The following is a 19,617-nucleotide window of genomic DNA, read 5'->3' as shown; positions in this document are numbered from 1 at the left end:
GGACTACCCCATAAGATTTCCAAGGAGCGGATGGTGGATTTGAACTGCTGACCTTTTGGTTAGCAGCTGAGCTCTTAACCACTGCGCAGCTTTATAAAATCACTAATTTTTCCAAAAGTCTATTTAGCCCCCCAAATTTAATTTGGATTCATCAAAATCATAACATATTCCTTTTCCTCCTAACTTAATAAACGCAGATTCATCATAGCCATCTATAAGGGAATAGAGGAATAGATAAATTATATATTTTGAAGGCCTTCTTTTCTGTAAACATGTTGACTCCTTTCCTCTTAGGCCATCTTGCATTTATTGTAGGCCATGAATGTGTAGGCCATTCATTGTTAGTTTGTTGTACTGTGGGGGCTTGTGTGTTGCAGTGATGCTGGAAGCTATGCCACCAGTATTTCAAATACCAGGGAGGTCACCCATGGTGGACAGGTTTCAGCGGAACTTCCAAACTAAGACAGACTGGGGAGAAGGACCTGGTGATCTACTTCTGAAATGATTGGCTAGTGAAAACCTTATGGACAACAGCAGAACATTGTCTGATATAGTGCCAGAAGATGAGCCCCTCAGGTTGGAAGACATGCAAAATACAACTGGAGAAGAGCTGCCGCCTCAAAGTAGAGTCAACTTTAATGACATGGATGGAGTCAAGCTTTCGGGATCTTCACTTGCTGATGTGACTTAAAATGAGAAGAAACAGCTGCAAACATCCATTGGAACGTGGAATGTATGAAGTATGAATCAAGGAAAATTGGAAGTTGTCAAAATGAAATGGAATGCGTTAAGATTGAAATTCTAGGCATTAGTGGGCTGAAATGCACTGGTATTGGCCATTTTGAATTAGACAATCATATGGCCTACTATGTCAGAAATGACAAATTGAAGAGGAATGGTGTCACATTCATCATCCAAAAGAACATTGCATTTCAAGATCTATCCTGACGTACTGTCAGTGATAAGATAATATCCATACTACTACAAGGAAGACCAGTTAATATGACTATTATTCAGATTTACTCACCAACCAAGAAATTGAAGATTTTTACCAACTTCTGCAGTCTGAAATTGATCAAACATGCAATCAAGATGCCCTGATAATTACTGGCATTTAGAATGCAAAAATTGGAAACAAAGAAGAAGGATTGGTAGTTGGAAAAAATAGCCTTGGATAGAAAAGATGGCAGAGATTGCATAATAGAATTTTGCAAGACCAACTACTTATGCATTCAAAATACTGTTTTTTCAACAACACAAATGGCAACTCTACACGTGGACCTTGAAGGGTAGAAAACACAGGAGTCAAATCAACTACATCTGTGGAAACAGATGATGGTGAAGCTCAGTATCATCAGTCAGAACAAGACCAGGGTCTGACTGCAGAACAGACTGTCAATTGCTCATATGCAAGCTCAAGTTGAAGATGAAGTAAAAACGGTCCATGAGAGCCAAAGTACGACCTTGAGTATATCTCACCTGAATTTGGAGACTATGTCAAGAATAGATTTGATACAGTGAACACTAATGAATGAAAAATAGACAAGTTGTGGGATAACATTAAGGGCATTATACATGAAGAAAGCAAAAAGTCATTTAAAAAAGACAGAAAATGGATGTCAGAAGAGACTCTGAACTGTGGTCTTGAACGCAGAGTAGCTAAAGTGAATGGAAGAAATGATGATTTCAAAGGGCAGCTCAAGAAGACAAAGTATTATAATGAAATGTGCAAAGACCTGGAGTTAGAAACCAAAAAAGAAGAACATGCTCGGTGTTTCTCAAGCTGTAAGAACTGAAGTAAAATTCAAGTCTCAAGCTGAAATATTGAAAGATTCTATGGGCAAGATATTGAACAACACAGGAAGCATCAAAAGCAGATGGAAGGAATACACAGAGTCACTGTATCAGAAAGAATTGGTCGACATTCAACCATTTCAGGAGGTAGCATGTGATCAAGAACCGATGGTATTGAAGGAAGAAGTCCAAGCTGCACTGAAGGCTTTGGAGAAAAACAAGGCACCAGGAACTGACAGAATATCAATTGAAATGTTTCAACGAATGAATGCAACACTGGAAGTGCTGACTTATCCATGCCAGGAAATTTGGAAGATAGCTACCTGGCCAACCGACTGAAAGAGATCCATATTTGTGCCCATTCCAAAGAAAGGTGATCCAACTGAATGCAGAAATTATCGAACCAATATTATTACTATCACACACAAGTAAAATTATGCTGAAGATAATTAAGAAATAGTTGCAACAGTACATCAAACTGGATTCAGAAGAGGACATGGAATGAGCTATGTGATTGCTGATGTCATGTGGAATTTGGCTCACAGCAGAGAATACCAGAAAGATGTTTACCTGCATTTTATTGACTGTGCAAAGGCATTTGACAGAGTGGATCATAACAAATTATGGATAATATTGTGAAGAATGGGAATTCCAGAATACTTAATTGTGCTTATGTGGAACCTGTGCATAGGAAGAGGTAGTCCTTGGAATAGACCAAGGGGTTACTTTTCATGGTTTGAAATCAGGAAAGGTGTGCATTGGGGTTGTATCCTTTCACCATATTTACTCAATCTGTATGCTGAGCAAATAATCTGAGAAGTTGGACTATATGAAGAAGAACGTGGCATTAAGATTGGAGGAAGACTTGTTAACAACCTGCATTTTGATATGCAAATGACACAACCTTCTTTGCTGAAAGTGAGGAGGCCTTGAAGCACTTACTGATGAAGATCAAAGTCTACAGCCTTCAGTGTGGATTACATCTTTACATAAAGAAAACAAAATCCTTACAACTGGACCAATAAGCAACATCATGGTTAGTGGAGAAAAGCTTGAAGTTGCCAAGGATTTCATTTTACCTGAATTCACAATCAACGCCCATGGAAGCAGCAGTCAAGAAATCAGATGACGTATTGCATTGGAAAAATCTGCTGCAAAAGACCTCTTTAAGTGTTAAAAAATAAAGATGTCACCTGAGGACTAAGGTGCTCCTGACTCAAGCCATGGTATTTTCAATTGCCTCATACGCCTGCAAAAGCAGGACAATAAATAAGGAAGAGAGAAGAATTGATACATTTGAATTATGGTGTTGGCAAAGAATACTGAATATACCATGGACTTCCGGAAGAACGAACAAACTTATCTTGAATGAAGTACAGCCAGAATGTTTCCTAGAAGCAAGGATGGTGAGACTTCATCTCAAGTGCTTTGGACACATTATCAGGAGGGACCAGTCCCTGAAGAAGGACATCATGCTTGGTGATGTGGAGGGTCAGGGAAAAAGAGGAAAACCCTCAATGAGATGCATTGACATAGTGGCTGTAACAGTGGGCTCAAACATCCCCAATGAGACGCATTGACATAGTGGCTGTAACAATGGGCTCAAACAGCCCCAATGAGATGCATTGACATAGTGGCTGTAACAATGGGCTCACACAGAGCAACAATTATGAGGATGACACAAGACCAAGCAGTGTTTGTGCAGTTGTACATAGGGTCGCTGTGAGTCAGAACTGACTGGACGACACTGAACAACAACATGTTTCCGTACTTTTGTTGTATGAACACTTTTACTGTTGACCAGCCTTCTAATTAGTCACAGATTGTGAGATTTATGCTATATAAATATTTCCTTTTTAATTTTTTTAAAACCAGGTTAACTGTGTTTTTCTCATTGTGCATGTTTACAGATCACAAGAATTCATGCAAAAATGAATATAAAAAAATCAAAGCATTTCCTGTCCAGAATCTGTCAGGAATAAAATTTATAAAGAAACTCTAAATTTAAAAAATATGTTTCGAGGTTCAAGATGATTAAGAAGCAAATCACCTTAAAAATATGACTTCCTCTCGTCAATATGCACTAGCACTTTTAGGGAAACTTTTTTTTTTTTTTTAGCATATTTCCAACAAGGAAGATGAAATATTCACAAAGAGGTACAACTGCTTAGAAGGATCTGTGTACTTATCCTGGTAGGGAGCAATTCTAGCACTGTGTATTCCTTGCTGAGACATATCAAACTTGTTATTTCAATTCACTAAGCTTAGGACATTTCAGAGGAGGAAAAAAGAAAAATAGGCTACATTTGCTACTAGGTTAGTGTGGCACCACATGTATTTCATAAATTCATAGTACTCAGTGTTTTTGCCAGTCAAATGAAATTATTTTATAAGAACTGTACCACATTAAAAGGTAAGAAAGTTTTCAAGGAGACCAACAAAACCCCATTTTCACCATGTCCCAGTGGCCTCGAAATGTGAAGCATTTTATAGAAATTGTTTACTGTTCCCTTTAGCTTGAGCCTTTCTCTTTCGTTGTAGCTATTCTGTGGGAATATTTTCCTTTAAATTTTTCTTGATTTCTTCTTTCATTCTCCTGGGGCTAGCGGTCTATTTGGGTATAGTTGTTTAGTCTTGCATTCTTGCTTGGCCCAGAATTGGCTGACATAGTCCTGCACCTTCCTTCTTCCGTGCTGTAATGGAAATAAAGAATGTTGCTAAACTGTTCCTCATGGGACCACTTGCCATTTTCTCAAGGCACAGACATTTCTGGTTCATCTCCCAACTTGGCAGGGTAAACCTGGGGTCTATGTATGAATCGTTGGGGTCATTTGCTGCCAACCCTATAGAGAACTTAGTATTTCTTGTTCCCTTTTGGTCCTAAACCTACACGGATCTTTGCCTTGTGCTGGTGTACCATATGCTGGGACCAGGCTCTTGTAGGGTTCCTGTAGTTGCTCCAACTTTTCACTATGGCTTTGTTTGATATAGTGTCCTTTGATTACTGGTTGAAGATCAAATAGTTTCTTAGTTAGAATGAATGAACATGAAAAAATGTAAAATCTTGTCAGGAGATCTTTTAAAAGAGTATAAATTTTTACTAGTCTAAAGGAGCTTAGTTAGAGGCAAAATTGATTATTTCATTCAACTCTATAACTCTAGGATTTTATAACCGCAATGATGAAATAATGAAAAGCGTCTTTGAAAATTTCTTTATAACTTGTCTTTGTCTATTACATTTGTGAGCTAATCATTATTTTGGTTAAATGTATCAAAGCTAGGAAAATGTTGAATATTTCAAAGCAAATAATCATTGTTTACATTTAATAAAAATGCCTTCGAGAGGGACATATAAGGAAGAGTGGATTTCTTTTAAAATTGTTTTGTTTTATAATAGATTTGTAGCTATTTCTGTACATAGATTTCAATTTAGGCATAAAGGGTTTTTTTGTGTAAAAGTTCTTTGTATAATGTCATTTTCCGCCATGAAAACATTTCCGATTTTGAATGTACAAACTACATACACGCATAAAGATGAATACTTACGGTTACTTGCGCCATTAATATTTTTCTTTCTCTCTCTCTTTTTTTAATAGGGCCTAATTGTTCAGATTTGAAGCAGCCTATGTACTTAGGATTTGAAAAAGATGTCTTTAAAACTATTGCTGATTACTATGGTCACTTGAAAGAACCTTTGCTTACATTTCATCTTTTTGATGCTTTTGTCAGCGTATTAGGTAAGTTGTAATGAACATATATCTGTGTTATTGATACTAAATCATTTCATTTTTTGTTATCTTTTTTTGGGGGGGTTAATTATATTTTTTATTGTGGTACAAATATATGTGACAAAACATTTGCCAATTCAGCAATTTCTACATGCATAATTCAGTGGCATTAATTACATTCTTTTTTTGTTGTTATTATTGAAAGATATCTTCTTTATTGTAAAAATATAGATAACACAACATTTGCCATTTTAACATTTTTTATGTGTACAATTCAGTGAGATCAGCCACATCAAGCATATGCAACCATCACCAATATCCATTGCCAAACTTTTCATCCCCTTAAACAAAAACTCAAGGCTATCTAAACAGTGACTCCCTCCTTTCCCTGTCCCTCCCACCCCTGGCAACCACTGAAACTCTGATCTCTGCACATGTTTTGCAATTATCTTTTCTTTTTTTATTTATTTTGCTTTAGGTGAAAGTTTACAAACCAATTCAGTCTCTCGTATGCAAATTTATACCCATCATTTTTCATTATCTTGAGACTTTCATTAGGCAAAGATCATGTCATTTTTAAATAAAAACTAAAATGGTTAAACTATATTATGAAACTCAAAGCAAGGGTCAGTAGTTTCTATTTCTTAAGAAAGAATAATACATTGTATTTCATTTTTGTACAAAGAAGTATAACTTTATTGGTAAGGAAGAATGTGAATTTGACATTTGCTGTTCATGATTAAATCTACTGTTCTGGATATGACTTCATGAATAGTCAAGTGTAGAAGGTTTATTTTCATTTAGAAATCTAACTTTCTATAGAAGAAATAGGTTTTTGTAGGATTATTTGCTATTTAAGACTTGTAAAATAAATATAGTAACTTTATCATTTCCTAAAACTTGTTGCTATTCCTTACTTAAATTTATACGTCAGAATTTACACTATCATAGAGGGTCCTGGATGGAGTGAGAGAAGAATGTAGAGCAAAACCCAAACTCACAAAAAAAGACCAAACTTAACAGGTCTGCGAGAGACTGGAGAAACCCTGAGAGTATGGCCCCTGGACACCCTTTTAACTAAGTACTTAAGCCACTCCTGAAGTTCACCCTTTAGCCAAAGATTAGACAGGCCTATAAAACAAATAATAACACACATAGTTCAACTGTACACCAGCCCAAAAGCAAAGATGCGAAGGCAGGAAGGGGCAGAAAAATGGAAGTTGAGAAGGGGAGAATGTTGACACGTGGATTGATTGGCAACCAATGTTGCAAAAAATTTGTGTATTAATTGTTTAATGAGAAACTAATTTGCTCTGTAAACTTTCACCTAAAGCACAATAAAAAAAAAAAAAAAGAATTTACACTATCAAAGAAACATGGTTGAAGAGAAAAAGAAACATCATTGGCTTTAGGTCTTTCTGATATTGTTCCTTTCTTCTTGAAAACCTGCTTTTCTTGTTGCTGTTACGATTGTTCAATGAGTATTATTGTTTTCACATAAAAAAGTTTGCTGTAAAGACCAAATTATTGTGTGATAATCATACTTTGCTATATAAATTTGTACAAATTAGCATACTTTTCTGTCAAAACAAAATTTTCCTCCCCTCCCCCATCTCCTTCTCTTTTCTTTCCTTTTCTCTCTTCTTACTTTGATTTTGGAAAGTATAGATACTCCCATAGTAGCCAACAAAATAAAGTATCAGCAATATGTAAATAAGTTAACTGATCTCATAGCACAATTTTTTAGATTTTAGGATTTTGTCATTTCTCTGATAATAACAACAAAAAATAAATCAACATAAAAATTATGTTCTTAGAGTGAGTTTGTTTTCAAACAGATCAACGTTCGAACATGTGAGGGATTAGACCAATTACTGGATTTTATGACCACTGGCCTTCTTGGTGTTTTGTTTACAGCCAGAGGGTTGTTAATGTGATGCCTGATGATAAATACTTATTGTTGTTTAATTTGCTTATGGACTAATTGAGTAGATTCTCATTATAGCCATCTACTGCCATTATCCTACTGGTAAAAGAAGAGTTCTAAAGACTGGATTAAAAATAATTTTTAGGTTTCCTTCTCATTTCCCGTTTTTATTATGTTCTGTAGTAAAATAATCTGATTTGGAAACAAGAAAGAACTTGGAACTTTTAAAATTTCAACTAATCCCAATTTGTCATAGTTATATTTATGTTGCTATGAGCCGAAATTGACTTGATGGCGACAGGTTTGGTTTGGTTTAGTTATATTTATGTCACTGGTTTATACTCAGTTGTTTATTTTGATGTGGGGCACTTCTACTCTGTACTATAGAGTTACTATAATCAGAATCGACTCAATGGCAACAGGTTTGGTTTTTGATTTTAATTCCAAATTGACACCAGAGTCAGCTGTGGGTGGATAAATATCAAATTCTACCTTTTCTGACACCAGCTATGGGGATAATAATCAACCTAAATCAAAATCCCCTCATCACTTTTCTACCACTTCTGTTCTGATGCCAGCTGCCTATTCATCACTTCTTCTGACTCTTATCACACAAAGATAAGTTAGACCTCATAAGTTAAAGGAAAGTCCTCCAGACTGCCAAGTCAGCTCAGTACTTCAGACACCAGCCGCAAGCTTGAGTCCCCAGGGATCCCATAACTTGGCTGGCTACAAATTTGGGGTTTTCCAACTATCCCTTCAGGATACCAGCTACTACAAGCTCGGGTTCCCAGCCCCTTTCACTTCTGACCCTGCTGTCTCTCACTCCTCCCTTGGAGTTGATAATTCACTGGAACAACTCACAGAACTCATAGATAGAGCTATACTGACAATTATAATTTTATTATTATAAAGGATACAAAGCAGGATCAGCACAGAGTCTGGGAGAGTTCGCAGTGTAGAGGTTCCATGTCCCAAAAGAGGGATGTGTTAACCCTTCCATGTGCATCAGTGTCTTTCACTAACCAGGAAGCCCTTGGAGCTTCTGTGTCCAGAACATTTATGGGGGGCTCATTACCTAGGCATGATTGATTAAATCACATCTCCCCTCTTTCCCCCCACACCCTACCCCCCCCCCCAGGTCAGCTGACCTCAGGTATTAGTCTTTCTGGCTTGGCCAGCTCTGATCTGAGCCACCTCATTAGCATAAAGTCTCAGATGTGGTCTGGAGTCCTAAATAACAAAGGCACCTAAATTACTCAGGAAATTCCAAGGATTTAAAAGTATCTCTCAGGAACCAAGGACAAAGACCAAATTACCTTAGGTAAAGTTACGCTCTTTACTCTACAGCCACCTTCTGAAATATCATCTACAGAAGGTTCAGGATGGAGAAGAGTGACTAGATTGGGGAATGTACTGCACTTAAACATCAGCCTAATGTATGTGGGATGGTCACAGTACATTAACCTTGCCTCATCCAGTTCTTCAGTGACAATATAAGACACCTTCCATTGACAACTTTTTTTTTTTTAGCTGCTTCGTCAATAAGTTTATTGTCTTTATCAGAAAAATCTTCGTACAAAATTGTGTTTTGGTTTAGCTCTCAGCAGCCTGCTCCTGAGCTCTGAGGAAGCTTGTCATCTTTTGAGCTACCTGATCTTTCTTCTGTGCTACTCAGTCTTCCTTCTGGGCAAGGGACATTTTGGGATGATTCCACCTCTTCTTTTTAAAATCTTTCTTAGGTTCCTTCTCATAAACTGGATTCTCTTGTATAGCAGCATGTGTTTTCTTATACATTTCTTCCGTCATATCTGGAGTTATGTTGTACTTTATATATTAAGAGAATTGTTTCTTGTAAGCATCTTCATCTTCTTCCAGTAGGTAACAGAAAAAGTCTGCAACATTCTGACCCATGATGTGTTTCCGACATACTTCTGCATTGAGTTCCTTGCCTTCTGAATCATAAACAGGGAATTGTTTGGTACTGTGAGTGATAGATAAGCCTCCATCCACAGCCCTCTTCAGAGCCCCCAAAACTTTATTTCTAGTGGCAGTTGTGGCAAGGCTTGCATCCAGAAAGCACGTGAAGGCACCAGGTTGACCATTAGTGCTTTCCACATTGTATTCATCTCCAGTTACCTTTACTTGGCCTTTATTGATCTTGTCCATGCCAAACCTATTGAGAAGACTGTGGACCAGCAGCAGGCAGGTACGATATGCTGCAGCATAACTTGTCAGACCAATTTTCACACCATACTTTGGGAGTTCGTGAGCATAAGCTATGTACGCAGATTGTCATATCCCCTTCTATATGGGTATTAGCAATCTGGCAAATGATATCTCTTTTTGGTTACACGAATTATCATCCTGTATTTGGGTGTGCTGTACTTATTTTGATCCTGGATTACCAAGCATTTCTGTGCACAGGAATCAGTTTTACCCTCTTGTCTTCCTCTACATTTCACTTGGTATCTCTTGAAGTTGGCCTTGTTCTTGGCACCTTTAACAAACCCCGTCCTGCGGAACAGGGACTGGTGTCTGTGGCTCACCACAGACCATCATACCCAGCAGCTCGTTGGAAGGTGGGAGGGAAAGTAAAACTTTTTTTTTGGTTAAACCCTTATATAGTGAAAGAAGAAAATCTTCCAAATTATGGAAGATTGTAATTTGTTTATATGGTTAGCAAAGGTTATTTAATACAGCTATTCTATTATCATCTATGGGAAAAGATATGTATCTAGATATATGTAGGTTGAATCCCGATAGAGTTGACTCATTCCTTAAACCTTTTGTCTTGCTCTGTTTGCATATAACTATATAAAGTATTTAAAGTAGCTATTCAGTCTTTTTTTTTATTCAGTCTACGGAGCCCTGGTGGCGAAGTGGTTAAGAGCTCAGGCTGCTGACCAGAAGGTCAGCAGTTCACATCCACCAGCCACTCCTTGGAAATCCTATGAGGCAGTTCTGCTTTGTCCTATAGGGTCGCTATGAGTTGGAATTGACTTGATGGTACACAACAACAATCAGTCTATAGGAGCCCTGGTGGTGCAGCGGTTAACAAACCACTAGCAGCTCTGTGGGAGAAGGATGTGGCAGTCTGCTTCCATACATAGAGATTTACAGCTTTGGAAACACTGTGGGCTCACTATGAGTTGACTTGATGGCAGTGGGTGGAAATCAGTCTACATTGCTTAGAAGCTAAAAATTCTATAGCATTTTCAGTGGAAATTATTTTCAATTTAATGAAAATTTTTTTGAGGTTCATTTGCTTCTAGCGTGATTGAGCTTATGTCAAAGCTATGACCCTGAGAGCAGGTAATTATTGTTGCTGCATGAAACCGGATTTCTAAGTGTTCTTGATGAAGGAGAAGGAGAAGAAAGAATGAAAAGATGTGACATTTTTGGAGATACAAGACTTATTCTTTACTTACAGTTAAAAAAAAATTATTTAATTTGGCTAGGCCCTCTGACCTAACAACATAAGTGCCCATCATAATTGATTTTCATTTCCAAAATGGCAGTCCCTTGTATTAATATCAGAGCCCAGCTAACTTTTGAATGGAGTGAATGAAATAGGGTAGTATCCTTTACCCCAACTCCACACCTACCTTAGAATTCATCGAGCTTGTTGGAAACCTAAATGTGCAGAGAAACACCAGAAATGAGTGTTAAGAGAATAGATTTATTTTGAGTGGGTACAATTTGAATCAATCAGCATCAAACAGAAAGAACTGGGGAGGCTCTCCAAATGGAATGGTGAAAACACATTATATAAACAGGGTCGGGGCAGGATAGTCTCGTGAAGGTCATTGTAAATTCCTTCCATGTTGGTTTCTCAGGAGATAGAGTCAGAGTACATGCAGGGTCTCGGGGTCGGTCAGTTGTAAAAACAGAGTCATTAAGGACACGCCATATACACTAAGAAGCCCTGGTGGTACAGTGGTTAAGAGTTCAGCTGCTAATCAAAAGGTTGACAGTTAAAATCCACCAGCTGCTCCGTGGAAACCCTAGGAAGCAGTCCTACTCTGTCCTATAGGGTCGCTATGAGTTGGAATTGATTCAAGGGCAACAGGTTTTTGGTTATATATCCTAAAACACAGCTTCCAAGCAGACCCTGGAATTCCTGTTTCTCTAAACTGGCTACACATAGATTATTCGCCAAAAGGGCCCAATGCCTAAGGCAAAACATTCTCCCCTAAGCTGCTTACTAAGCTATTGTTTGACCTGAAGGTGACTCCAGGAAAACCATTTCCATAAAGGTTCAAAGTTCAAAAGGACACCAAGGGTAAATGGCCTGGGTGTGTCACCCCAAATCCATGGACCCCAGAAATCTAGATTCTAGGAGAATTAAAGCAGTCTCAAACTATCTAGCATGCGATAATTTAGCATATTGAGGAAAAGGGGGAGGCAGATAGGAAGTATAAAAGGGTATGTGAGCAAGGAATAGTGTTTCAAAAAATTGGGTGATTTGTAGTTTATATAATTTTTAATCTGAGATCCCACACTGGAGGTCTATGGGCCAAATCTGGTTCATAAATACATATGGTTTGACCTGTGTGTTTTAAAAGGAAAATTTAATTAGTTGTTGAACTTTAAGAAGCAGGAGATTCACATAAGAATTCATGTTCCTGGCTTCCTTAAAAAAATTGGAAGATCCGGAAGTCCTGGGCTTGAATTTTCTATGGAACAAACTTTAGTCTTTAGGCATTTGCCTGTTCTAGATATTTCATGCCACCACTCGTCTGTCAGGTTGTTGTGCTGTGGTGGCTTGCGTGTAAAGGGTAAAGGATACTACCCTATCTCAAAAAAATTTGGCCAATGGAAACCTTATGACATTTCAAGATCTGTCCTGAAGTACAACCCTATCAGTGGTAGGATAAAATCCATACACCTATGAGGAAGACCAGTTAATATGACTATTACTCAAATTTATGCACCAACAACTAATGCCAAAGATGAAGAAATTGAAGATTTTTGCCAACTTCTGCAGTGTGAAATTGATCAAACATGCAATCAAGATGCATCGATAATTACTGGCGATTGAAATGCAAAAGTTGTAAACAAAGAAGGATCAGTAGTTGGAAAATATGGCCTTAGTGATTGAAATGACACCAGAGATCGCATGATAGAATTTTGCAATACTAATGACCTATTCTTTGGAAATACCCTTTTTCAACAAGATAAATGTTGACTATACATGTGGACCTAACCAGATGGAATACACAGGAATCAAGTCTACTACATTTATGGAAAGAGATGATGGAGAAGCTCAATATCATTAGTCAAAACAAGGCAAGGGGCCTATAATGGAACAGACTATCACTTGCTCATATGCAAGTTCAAGCTGAAGCTGAAGAAAATTAAAACAACTCCACAAGAGCCAAAGTATGAAATGACCATGAGTATATCCCACCTGTATTTAGAGACCATCTGAAGAATAGATTTAACACGATGAACACTAATGACTAAAGATGAGTTGTGGGATGATGTTAAGGACATCATAACATGAAGAAAGCAAAAGGTCATTAAAAAGAAAGGGAAGAGAGAAAAGACCAAAATGGCTGTCAGAAAAGACTCTGAAACTTGCTCTTAAACATAGGGTAGCTAAACCAATGGAAAAAATGATGAAGTAAAAGAGCTGAACAGAAGATTTCAAAAGGCAGCTTAAGAAGAAAGAGTATTATAGTAAAACATGCAAAGAGCTGGAATTAGAAAACTGAAAAGGAAGAACATGCTTGGGATTTCTCAAGGTGAAGGAACTGAAGAAAATATCCATACTTCAAGTTCCAATGTTAAAGAGTTCTATGGGTTAAAGAAAAGAACAGCTCAGGAAGCATCTAAAGAAGATGGAAGGAAGTCACAGAGTCAATGTACCAAAAAGAATTGGTCTATGTTCAGCCATTTCGGGAGCTAGCATATCATCAAGAACTGATAGTATTGAAGGAAGAGGTCTGAGCTTCCCTGAAGACATTGGTGAAAAACAAGGCTCCAGACATTGATGGAGTACCAATTGAGATGTTTCAACAAACAGATGCAATGCTCGAATAATGCGCTTGTATATGCCAAGAAATTTGAAAGACAGGTACCTGGCTAACCAACTGGAAGAGATCCATATTTGTGCCTATTCCAAAGAAAAATGATCTGATAGAATGTGAAAAGGCAAGTAAATTTTTGCTGAAGATAATTAAAAAACGGGTACAGCAGTACATTGACAAGGAACTGCCAGAAATTCAAGCCAGAATCAGAAGAGGACATGGAACGAGGGATATCATTGCTGATGTCAAATGGATCTTGGCTGAAAGCATAGAATACAAGCAAGATGCTTGCCTGTGTTTTATTGACTATGCAAAGGCATTCGACTGTGTGGATCATAGCAAATTTTGGATAACATTTCAAAGAATGGGAATTCCAGAAGACTTAGTTGTGTTCATGCGGAACCTGTACATAGACTAAGAGGCAGTAGCTGAAACAGAACAAGGGGATACTGAGTGGTTTAAAATCAGGAAAGGTGTGAGTCAGGGTTGTAGCCTTTCAGTGTACTTATTCAATATGTATGCTGAACAAATGATCCAGAATCTGCACTGTATGAGATCACCACATCAGGATTTGAGGAAGACTCATTAACCTGTGGCATGCAGATGACACAACCTTGCTTGCTAAAAGCAAAAGATGACTTGAAGCACTTATTGATGAAGATCAAAGACTACAGTCTTCAGTATGGATTATACCTCAACATAAAGAAAACGAAAATCCTCACAACTGGACCAGTAAGCAACATCATGATAAATGGAGAAAATATTGAAATTGTCAAAGATTTCATTTTACTCGGATCCACAGTTAACACCCATGAAAGCAGCAGTCAGGATATCAAACAACATACTGCATTGGGCAAATCTCCTGCAAAATGCTTCTTTAAGTGTTAAAAAGCAAAGATGTCACTTTGAGGACTAAGGTGCTTCTGACCCAATCTGTGGTATTTTCAATCATGTCATGTGCATGTGGAAGCTGTGCTGTGAATAAGGAAGATCAAAGAAGAATTGATGTATTTGAATTATGGTGTTGTTGAGGAATATTAAATATACTATGGACTGTCAGAATAATGAACAAATCTGTCTTGGAAGAAGTACAGCCAGAATTCTCTTTAGAAGCAAGGTTAGTGAGACTTTATCTCATGTACTTCAAACACGTTATCAGAAGGAACCAGTCCCTGGAGAAGGACATCATGCTTGGTTAAGTAGAGGCTCAGTGAAAGAGAGTAAGACCCTCAATGAGATGAATTCTCACAGTGGCTGCACGAGTGGGTTCAAACAGCAGCGACTGTGAGAATGGTGCAGGAGAGGGCAGTGTTTTTGTTATGTTGTATATAGGGTTGCTCTCAGTGAGTTGGAACAGACGCCAGGGCACGTAACAACAATAATAGTGTTGAGCATCATTTTATGTGCTTATTAGCCCTTTGGAAACCCTGGTGGCATAGTGGTTAAGAGTTTGGCTGTTAACCAAAAGGTCGGCAGTTCGAGTCCAAGAGGCATTCCTTGGGGCAGTTCTACTTTGTCCTATATGGTCGCTATGAGTTGGGATCAACTCGATGGCAATGGGTTTTTGTTATTTGTATGTCCTGTTTTGTGAAATGTCTATTTGAGTCATTTGTTCATTTTTAAATTGGGTTGTTTATCTTTTGTTGTGGAATTGTAGGGATTCTTTATATATTTTGGATATTATACCCTTATCAGATATATAGTTTGCAAATATTTTCTCACATTGTCTATGTTGTCTCTCTACTTTATTGTACAGAAGTTTTTAGTTTTGATGAAGCCCAAGTTTATATATTTTGTCTTTTGTTGTCCTTGCTTTTGTTGTTGTATCTAAGAATGTGTTGTCTAAAACTAGGCCCCAAAGCATTACCCCTGTTTTGTTATACAGAGCATAAATATTCCTTTTAATACTTTTTTTAGGCCTCGTTTTTGTAATCCATATATTTACAGTATATTATTTTGTTAATTTTTCTTAACTGTTGTATCACAAATATTGATATATAACTTTAAAAATTATCACTTTTAATTGCCAAGTAATAGTCTATTGATGAACAGGTATTGAATATTCTGTATGTCTAACACTATACTAGGATATATGATTTGCTAAAACAAATCCATTACGCTTTCAATTAATGTGTAGTCTCATTCACAGAACAATATATGAACGTGCAATATAAGGTTTGCTTCTAGCGTGGTGGAGCTTGGTGCCAAAGCTGTGACGCAGAGAACGTTTAACTATTGATGCATGACACAGGACCTCTGAAAGTTTTTTTTTAAAAAAAAAGTTGTGACATTTTTGTAGATGTAAGACTTTTTCTTTACTTACAATTTAACTGAAATCTCACTTTTAAAATGTTTTTAGTAATTTGGTAAAAGAAGGTATTTGTGGACTATAGTGATACAAGACTTAATGGAAAAAGTGGAAGATTTTATGGAGTAATAAATCTGAATCCAACTAGTTCTTACCATTGCAACTGCTACAACCCTTGTCATGGATTGAATTATGTTCTTCCAAAAATGTATCAGTTTGACTGGGCTATGCTTCCTGGTGTTGTGTGATTTTCCTATACGTTGTAAAACCTGCCTCAATGATGTTAATGAGGGACAATGAGTGGAAGTTTTGTTAGTGAGGCAAGACTCAATCTACAAGACTGGGTCGTGTCTTGAGGCAATCTCTTAAGATATAAAGGGGAGAAGTAATCAGAGAGACAGGGGAACCTCATACCACCAAGAGAGCGGTTCCTGGAGCAGAGTGCATCCTTTGGACCCGGGGTCCCTGTGCAGAGAAGCTCCTAGTCTGGGAAAAGATTGATGAGAAGGCTGACAGAGAAAGGCTCCCTCTGGAGCTGACACCCTGAATTTGGACTTTCAGCATACTTTAATATGAAGAAATGAATTTTTCTTTTTTAAAGCCATCCACTTGAGGTATTTCTGTTATAGCAGCACTAGATGACTAGGACAACTCCATACAGACATCATCATGCCTTCCTTAGGCTGTTGCAGTAATCTCTCAGCTGGCCTTTCTCTGTCCTGTTAGTCCTTTACAACCTATTCCCTTTACAGCTGCCAGAGTAAAAAATATTCTGATCAAGTGACTCGCCTGCTCATAGCCTCCGATGGCTTCTCAGGTCGCTGATAATGAAATCCTTAACCATGGCCCACAAGGCTCTGAGCATGATCTGGTTCTTTGCTTCATCTCTAACCTCATTTCTGACTTCTCTTTCCCTTATATACTTCTCTGTCTTCACACTGTCCTGATTGCTGTTCTTCAGACTCCAAGCTTGCTCCCAGTTCACAATCTTTGTACTTCCTGTTTCCCATGTCTTGAAAGTTCCTCCTTCCGGTATTTCCATGGCTTACTCTCATTTTCTTAAGGTCTGTGCTCAAATGTCAGAGAGGCTGCTCTGAAACTCTAGAGATGTTTTCCTGAGCACATCCCATCGCCCGCCAGCTCCTTTCCTGCTTTATTGTGTTTTACAGTATCTTTCCACTTAATGTCAATTTAAATATCTGTTTGTTTATTATTTGACGCTTCTGCCAGGAAGTTAGATCCATGAGATCAGACAGGGATTTTGTTTTATTCCCCACCACATGTCCTCTCTTAAATGAGCTCTTCGAATATAAAAAAAAAAAAAAACAAAAAACCCAGGGCCGTCAAGTTGATTCCGACTCATAGCGACCCCATAGCGACCCCATACTTGGTGGCATAGTGGTTAAGTGCTACGGCTGCTAACCAAAGTGTCAGTGGTTCGAATCCACCAGGTGCTCCTCGGAAACTCTATGGGGCAGTTCTACTCTGTCCTATGGGGTTTCTATGAGATGAGTCTTCGAATATAGGCAGGGTTTAATAAATATTTATTGCCTAAATGACAAAAAGTTAAAACATGCTCATAAATTTTTTTCTTTCCATGGATTTGATTACGTAGAATTGAAATCAAGTCTGCGTTGATGATAATGACGATAATCCGAGGCAACTTTCTGAAGTACATCCAGGATCAGATCTTGGTATATAAAAGGTCCCTCCTCCCACCTCTTCTTCCCTCCCACGCACATCCATATTGCCTGTGGGGTTGAACCCAAACTCCTTAATAGAGCATTCAAGGCCTTCTAAGATCTCGTCTCTGCCAATTTTCCGGCTTTATTTCTACTAAACCATCACCTTCAGAGCATATCTTCAGTCATATTGAATGATTTTCAGTTTCCTAATATGCCCCATACGGACATCTCTCGCAGCACCTCTCCACTTTGCTACTTGTTTGTTTATGGGTCTCTTCTTCTCACAGTGTGTAAGCTCTGTAAAGGAAGGGACCTGACATATCTTCGTATCTCCAGAACCCAGCACAGTTCCTGGCGTATCTTACGTGGTCAATAAATATTTATTGAATGAAATAAAAGGTGATTTTGTCTCTAAGTCAGTCTAGTGGGAACTTGGAGATGTTGAATATAGAGCAAATACATTGGTGGAAGCGGCTTCACCTCATTAGAAGGTTTGGATATGATTGTGCCCAGGGGCATGTACAGTTGAGGAGAATATAGTATTAAAATATCCTAATTTTTGGTAAAATCATAGCCAAGATGAGGTAGATGGTGTGCAACATGATAGAAATAGTACACTTAGCTAAAACAAATAGCCCGTGTGGGAGGAAGGGTTATTTGACGGATATTACTTGGAAAAAAGTGGAGCTCTTTTGCAGTGGGCTATGGGAACTTTAGTCCTGTTGTAAACTGTGAGAGTCATGCAGGATGGTGATGCTGCTGATCATGAGGAAATAACACAAGGGGGTGAATTCAGCCGCAATGGCACATTTGTATTATTGCTCATGCTGTCTTGGAGCTGATAATGTCCGTATCCAGTAAGGAAGAATTGGGTTAGCCTGACTGTTCCTGTTCACTGGGAAAAAAATGCTATGAAAATCCGTTACGTCTGTCAAGAGTGTGGGAGGGGGAAATGGCTGTATCTGTTCTGTATTCCTGGTTGATGGTTTATATTTTCTATGTTGTTTTCATTTTTGGATTTTTATTTTTTTGTTGTTGTAGGTGCTGATTTTTGAGTGACACAATCAATTGGTCCAAATACAGTTGAATATGTGAAAGTATTTTATGTAATTTTAGTAATAAATATTTCTTACAAATGTGAACATAGCAAATATGTTATAACATATAACATATGTAGGTTATAGATTTTAAAATATGTAAACTTTTTTCTAAATCAGGTTTATTACAGGAAGAGAAAATGGCTGTTGAAGCATTTCAGATTTGCTGCCTCCTCCTGCCACCTGAAAACAGGAGAAAGTTACAACTGTTGATGAGGATGATGGCAAGAATCTGTTTAAATAAAGAGATGCCACCACTGTGTGATGGCTTTGGCAACCGAACGCTGGTAGGTTGATTCCTAGCATGTAACCTGACTTGAGTTGTTGGAATGAAATTCAATAGAGTTTACTCGTTTAGGCAATCAAAAGATGGTTTGAGGCAGGATTGCTTAAACAACTGTGGCTCAGGATTCACTTAGACTGGTGTTGTGTTTTTGGTGTACATGTTTTAAAGGATGTAATGGGAAGGAAAGAGTGAGTTGGGCAGACTGAGTGTAGAAAGCTGCTGCACCCTGTTCTACGTCTTAAATTGATACCTTCTGGCAACACAAAGAGAACAAAGGCTTATCAGACAGGACAAGTGGTCTCTCAAGAATACTACATTTTCTCCAATCCCAGGACAAAAAGGGTTGCAAAGCTATTGTTACTATAACCAGTAGGAGAGCTGCAGCATATATAAAAAAAATAATGGATTAAAATCACTCTACTAAGGAAGACGTAAAATGTAGAGTTGGACTAAACAACTTGTGAGGAGAGAGAGAGAGAACATTTGTCCCTGGGAGTAGAGTCTAAGGGCTCATGAATGAAAATACTTATTAAAGTTTTCTCAATTTTGCATAAAAACACATGAAAATTTTGAATCCTACTTTGTAGTATGTCAGCGCATTCTTTAAAATAGGGTTTATGTTTAGAATCACTTACTAGTTACACCTCCTCATTTCTCTCCAAAAAAGCCTTGAAGCAAAATTGATACTTCCCTGGAGTGTATGTCCTTGGCATGTCCTGGTAAACCACTGTAGCCCTGGGAGCCACTGGGCCCAGTT

General features: G+C 37.9%; 1 protein-coding gene and 1 pseudogene across 1 annotated transcript in view; one reads left to right on the top strand and one right to left on the bottom strand.

Annotated features, from left to right (window-relative positions):
• DEPDC1B (DEP domain containing 1B) overlaps positions 1 to 19,617 on the top strand; it is an 86,403-nt gene that overhangs the window by 45,501 nt on the left and 21,285 nt on the right. The window contains exons 6-7 of the mRNA XM_023545483.2: positions 5,391 to 5,531; positions 18,695 to 18,861. Coding sequence (XP_023401251.2) covers positions 5,391 to 5,531; positions 18,695 to 18,861 — 308 coding nt within the window. The remainder of the gene's footprint in view (positions 1 to 5,390; positions 5,532 to 18,694; positions 18,862 to 19,617) is intronic.
• Positions 9,046 to 9,977, bottom strand: LOC104845702 (large ribosomal subunit protein uL18-like; annotated as a pseudogene).

The sequence above is a fragment of the Loxodonta africana genome, chromosome 2 (genome assembly GCF_030014295.1).
Source record: "Loxodonta africana isolate mLoxAfr1 chromosome 2, mLoxAfr1.hap2, whole genome shotgun sequence".
In the NCBI taxonomy this organism is placed as follows: domain Eukaryota; kingdom Metazoa; phylum Chordata; class Mammalia; order Proboscidea; family Elephantidae; genus Loxodonta; species Loxodonta africana.
Note: the sequence above shows the minus strand (reverse complement) of the source record. Positions and strands in the feature narration are given on the sequence as shown.